Source organism: Astatotilapia calliptera, chromosome 14 (assembly GCF_900246225.1).
Source record: "Astatotilapia calliptera chromosome 14, fAstCal1.2, whole genome shotgun sequence".
Classification (NCBI taxonomy): domain Eukaryota; kingdom Metazoa; phylum Chordata; class Actinopteri; order Cichliformes; family Cichlidae; genus Astatotilapia; species Astatotilapia calliptera.
Window position 1 is genome coordinate 798222 of NC_039315.1, and position 5685 is coordinate 803906.

The 5685-nt window shown below is 40.2% G+C and overlaps 1 protein-coding gene across 1 annotated transcript; it reads left to right on the forward strand.

Moving 5' to 3' along the window:
* Positions 1–826: 826 nt before the first annotated feature.
* Positions 827–1753, forward strand: LOC113036504 (olfactory receptor 142-like). Its single transcript, XM_026192898.1, has one exon. The coding sequence runs from the start codon at positions 827–829 to the stop codon at positions 1751–1753; it is 927 nt and encodes a 308-aa protein (XP_026048683.1).
* The last annotated feature ends 3932 nt before the right edge of the window (positions 1754–5685 follow it).

The following is a 5685-nucleotide window of genomic DNA, read 5'->3' on the forward strand; positions in this document are numbered from 1 at the left end:
AACTGAGCTGGGCTGCGCTATGAATTCTGGGACACAGCTGCTGCTTCTTCTTCTTCTTCTTCGGGGTTTAACGGTAGCTGGCATCCTTGTACATGCAGTGCTGCCATCTTCTGTTTCAGTCCGTTATTACACTCTTAAATCCTGCTACTTATTCCTGCGTCTTTTGTGATCTTACAAAGCTTCAAACGACGCGTCGACTATTAAATCAGTCGTCGACAATTTTGATAGTCGACGTAATCGTGACTAGTCGACTAATCGTGGCAGCCCTATGTGCTAGGACCAGCTGCTCTAAGCACTTAGTGATGATGGGGGTGAGTGCTACTGGGTGGTAGTTGTTGAGGCTTGATGGGTTGGAGTTTTGGGGTATGGGGACGATGGAGGAGGATTTGAAGCAGGCTGGTACCACAGCGTGGTTGAATATGTCTGTCAGCAGTCCTGCAAGCTCGCCAGAACACGCCCCCCCCCCCCCCCACACACACACACACCCCTCTCTACAGGCAGCTTCTTATAAGAAGCTGCCTGTAGAGTTTAAGCTCACTTGGGACAGGAGCCAAAGCACAGCAGGCTAATGATCAAAACCACACATCACAAATCTTTTGTGACTTATTTCTGAACTAACCTTTATTTACTTTTTAACTTGCCTGAAAATGAAACTCTTCAGTGTTATTACACTCACTTATCTTCCTTTGTAGTTGATATTTAGGTTGCATGATGGCCCATTTCACTCCAACTTTAAACATATTTAATTTTTCACTTCTATAACAAAAGATAGTTTAATAAGTTTTTTAGATGAACCAGTCAATTGTTCTAAATCCAAAGAACAATCATGATAAACACCACACAGCTCTCCTTTTTCACCCTTACTGGCTATTTTGACACAGGACATGTAACTAACTTGTGCTTCTTTGTTATTCTTGCTTTGTATATTTTCATTGTAGGTTCCAATGTCCTGCTGATTGTGGTTATCTGTGTGAACAGAAGCTTACATGAACCTATGTACATGTTTCTGTGCAGCCTGTTTATGAATGAGCTGTATGGTAGTACAGGGCTGTTTCCGTCCCTCCTGGTTCAGATCCTCTCTGATGTTCACACTGTTTCTACCAGTATCTGTTTCCTGCAGGTTTTCTGTGTTCATATATATGGGGCTGTAGAATATTTAAATTTAGCCATCATGTCTTACGACAGGTACCTTGCTATCTGCTGTCCTCTGCAATACAACACACATATGACATCAAAAAAAATCGCCATACTTATAGCTGCAACGTGGTTCTATCCTTGTTTTGCAATGGCTCCCTTATTATATTTGACCTCACGTTTGCAGCTGTGTGGAAACACAATTTATAAAGTATACTGTGACACACACTCTGTTGTGAAGTTGGCATGCTCAGACACCACTGTGATCAACTTGTATGGCCTCCTTGCTACTTTTAGCATGATCTTTGGTGCTTTGCTTTTCATTCTTTACACCTACATGAAGATTCTGCTGGTTTGTTTTTCTGGTTCTGATCAGACGAGACAGAAGGCTATCAGTACCTGCACGCCTCACCTGGCTTCCATATTGAACTTTTCCTTTGGAGCCAGCTTTGAAATTTTACAGAGCAGATTTAATATGAAAAATGTGCCAAACATGCTGCGCATATTTTTATCATTATATTTTCTTACATGCCAGCCGCTCTTCAATCCTGTGATGTACGGCCTGAAAATGACCAAAATCCGCAACATCTGTAAAAGCCTGATAACAAACATAAAATAGTTGTGTGTACTTTGTCATCCCAGTTTACCCATTAATGTACATTTAGTGCCTAATGCATGTTCCATGTCTGTACTTTAGTATACGAGACAGCATTGCAATCAGTATTTTACATGTCCTGATCATTTTTAGCACACTGAATGAAGTTAGATCTTCACGGCAATCTTTGAGAAAATGTATCGTACTATGAAAAATCTGATTTCTGAGTAACTTGGACATAGCATTACTCCACAGGATTTAAATGTGCAAAGGTATCTTTGAAGAGTTTGAACTTTAAGCCACAGTCAGTGGAAATTCAAAAAGAGGAAATTCAAGGCTATCATTATCCTCATAGGAGAGACTTAGCAACAAACTCTAAAATACAAACATAAAGTAAATTGCTGTTTGCTCATCATGTTTTGACTGACAATTAGTAGTAAACATGCGAGGCGTTAGTTGCCTAAGTAACCTTATCATTTGTTTATCAACTTTATCATGGCCTAACCAGCAGTATCCTTTACTCCCACTGGTAGCTACTTTAAACACTCAACTCACAGCTGCATTTAACTCAGTCTGTGGTTACATCATTGCTAGTCTCATCCTGAATGTTCACTCCTTAATCTCTCAACATCCACTAGTGTCACTCTTAACTGTCTGCTTAATAGGGAAAGTTTACAAAAGTAGATGATATTACATTTTCAAATGTGAGAAGATTTTTTTATTGGGGTGTTTAAAAAATGGTAATCAATTCAATTCAATTCAATTTTATTTATATAGCGCCAAATCACAACAAAAGTCGCCTCAAGGCGCTTCATAGATACAGAGAAAAACCCAACAATCATATGACCCCCTATGAGCAAGCACTTTGGCGACAGTGGGAAGGAAAAACTCCCTTTTAACAGGAAGAAACCTCCGGCAGAACCAGGCTCAGGGAGGGGCGGCCATCTGCTGCGACCGGTTGGGGTGAGAGAAGGAAGACAGGATAAAGACATGCTGTGGAAGAGAGACAGAGGTTAATAACAGATATGATTCAATGCAGAGAGGTCTATTAATACATAGTGAGTGAGAAAGGTGACTGGAAAGGAAAAACTCAATGCATCATGGGAATCCCCCGGCAGCCTACATCTATTGCAGCATAACAAAGGGAGGATTCAGGGTCACCTGGTCCAGCCCTAACTATATGCTTTAGAAAAAAGGAAAGTTTTAAGCCTAATCTTAAAAGTAGAGATAGTGTCTGTCTCCCGAATCCAAACTGGAAGCTGGTTCCACAGAAGAGGGGCCTGAAAACTGAAGGCTCTCCCTCCCATTCTACTTTTAAATACTCTAGGAACAACAAGTAGGCCTGCAGAGCGAGAGCGGAGCGCTCTAATAGGGTGATATGGTACTACAAGGTCATTAAGATAAGATGGGGCCTGATTATTTAAGACCTTGTATGTGAGGAGCAGGATTTTGAATTCAATTCTGGATTTAACAGGAAGCCAATGAAGGGAAGCCAAAACAGGAGAAATATGCTCTCTCTTTCTAGTCCCTGTCAGGACTCTTGCTGCAGCATTTTGGATTAGCTGAAGGCTTTTCAGTGAGTTTTTTGGACATCCTGATAATAATGAATTACAGTAGTCCAGCCTGGAAGTAATAAATGCATGAACTAGTTTTTCAGCGTCACTCTGAGACAGGATATTTCTAATTTTAGAGATGTTGCGCAAATGGAAGAAAGCAGTCTTACATATTTGTTTAATATGTGCGTTGAAGGACATGTCCTGGTCAAAAATGACTCCAAGGTTCCTCACCGCGTTACTGGAGGCCAAGGTAATGCCATCCAGAGTAAGAATCTGATTAGATACCATATTTCTAAGATTTTCAGGGCCGAGTACAATAACCTCAGTTTTATCTGAATTAAGAAGCAGAAAGTTAGCGGCCATCCAGGTCTTTATGTCTTTAAGACATTCCTGCAGTTTAACTAATTGGTGTGTGTTATCTGGCTTCATGGACAGATAGAGCTGGGTGTCATCTGCATAGCAGTGAAAATGTATGCTATGTCTTCTAATGATACTGCCTAAGGGAAGCATGTATAATGTAAACAGAATTGGTCCTAGCACTGAACCCTGTGGAACTCCATAATTAACCTCAGTGTGTGAAGAGGACTCTCCATTTACATGCACGAATTGGAGTCTATTAGATAGATATGATACAAACCACTGCAGCGCAGTACCTGTAATACCTACAGCATGTTCTAATCGCTCTAATAGGATATTATGGTCAACAGTATTGAACGCTGCACTGAGGTCTAGCAGGACAAGCACAGAGATGAGTCCACTGTCAGAGGCCATAAGAAGATCATTTGTAACCTTCACTAAAGCTGTTTCTGTGCTGTGCTGAGCTCTAAAACCTGACTGAAACTCTTCAAATAAACCATTCCTCTGCAGATGATCTGTTAGCTGTTTGACAACTACTCTTTCAAGGATTTTTGAAGGGTTTCCAGTCACCTGGTGGATGTAAAGACGAACCTTGAGTAATTCCTAAGAAGATAAGGCCTCCCTCTTGCCCACTGTTCATAGATCCAGCTTTAAGAGAGATCTGAACAGCACTGGTGTCCATGGCAGTGCTGTATGGAGAAAGCAATGTCTCTGGACAAAGAACACTGTCTGCCCTTTGTCCATCTGCAGTGTGCTAAAGATTATGTGCAGGAGTTATTGTGAGAATGTTTAATAGATGGATGAGCTCACTTACAGATAATAATATATATTATATTATTATTATTCTATCATATAATATCACATCATCTTCTCCAATAAATGTCTAAGTGTGCATGCTGTCATTCAGTTCTGTTTTTGTCTATTTCAAGACTGGTGGAAATGTCAGAACTCACTTATGATAGAAAGAACATAGAAAGAGGTGCTTGTGTGAATAGGTGTTCATGACTGAACGAGGCAAGTTGTGTAAAACCCTTTGTGGGCTTAGTTAGAGTACAAAGGGGCTGTATAAGAGGCAGTACATTTACCATTTGAAAATCAAAGAGTATTTTTGGTCATACATGTAAAAAAAATACAGAAAGTCTTACAGGACTCTTTTTTTTTTTAAATTGCAGTTAAGCAACTTGCTTTGATATTGCCTAGAGAAAGAAAACTCCTTTGTAAAGCATGATTTTGTCACACACTGTGGAGGAATAAGCTAATTCTTGTAAAAACTCTTTAAAAAAAACTGTGAGTGCAAAGGATTAATGCACAAGAAGATGACTGTAAGGGAAGAGCACCTGAAAGGCTTAATCTGGGACATGTGGACTGTAGGACGAATTTCAGAGACGCAGTCAGTTTGAGACTAAACGCTGTAGGACTAAGCACTGATGTTTCATATGAACCGGAGGGCTAATTTCCTAGAAAATAGATTTAAAGTGATAACTGTTCTGATATCAAAAGTTTTTAAGGTAGACTGTTTTCTTGGATTTGGTAAATGTTTAAATATGCAATTGTAACTCTCTGGTGCCACCTTAAAACCTGTAGTCTGTAATAGGACATGATGTCGTCGGTAAACAGAAAGTAAGTCTGTGAATTAAGGAGAAGGCATGTGCAGCATGGTGGCCTTAGCCAGATAAATCCAGTGGCATCCACATACATCCTATGCCTTTGGTAGCATTGTGGTTTGTTACAGTTTCACCTTTCCCTGTGTCAATAAACCTGTGAACCGGGAATCGTGTCATCAGAGTCTTGATGTGGGGAAGGAGTTTAGCTGACTACCCAACCATAGCAGAGGCAGTACAATAACCTTTGCAGACATCCAGACCTTCTGACACTGTGTGTACCATTCAATTCAATTTCAATTCAATTTTATTTATATAGCGCCAAATCACAACATAAGTCGCCTCAAGGCGCTTCATAGATACAGAGAAAAACCCAACAATCATATGACCAGTGTTGGGAAGGTTACTTTTAAAATGTATTCCATTACAGATTACAGAATAC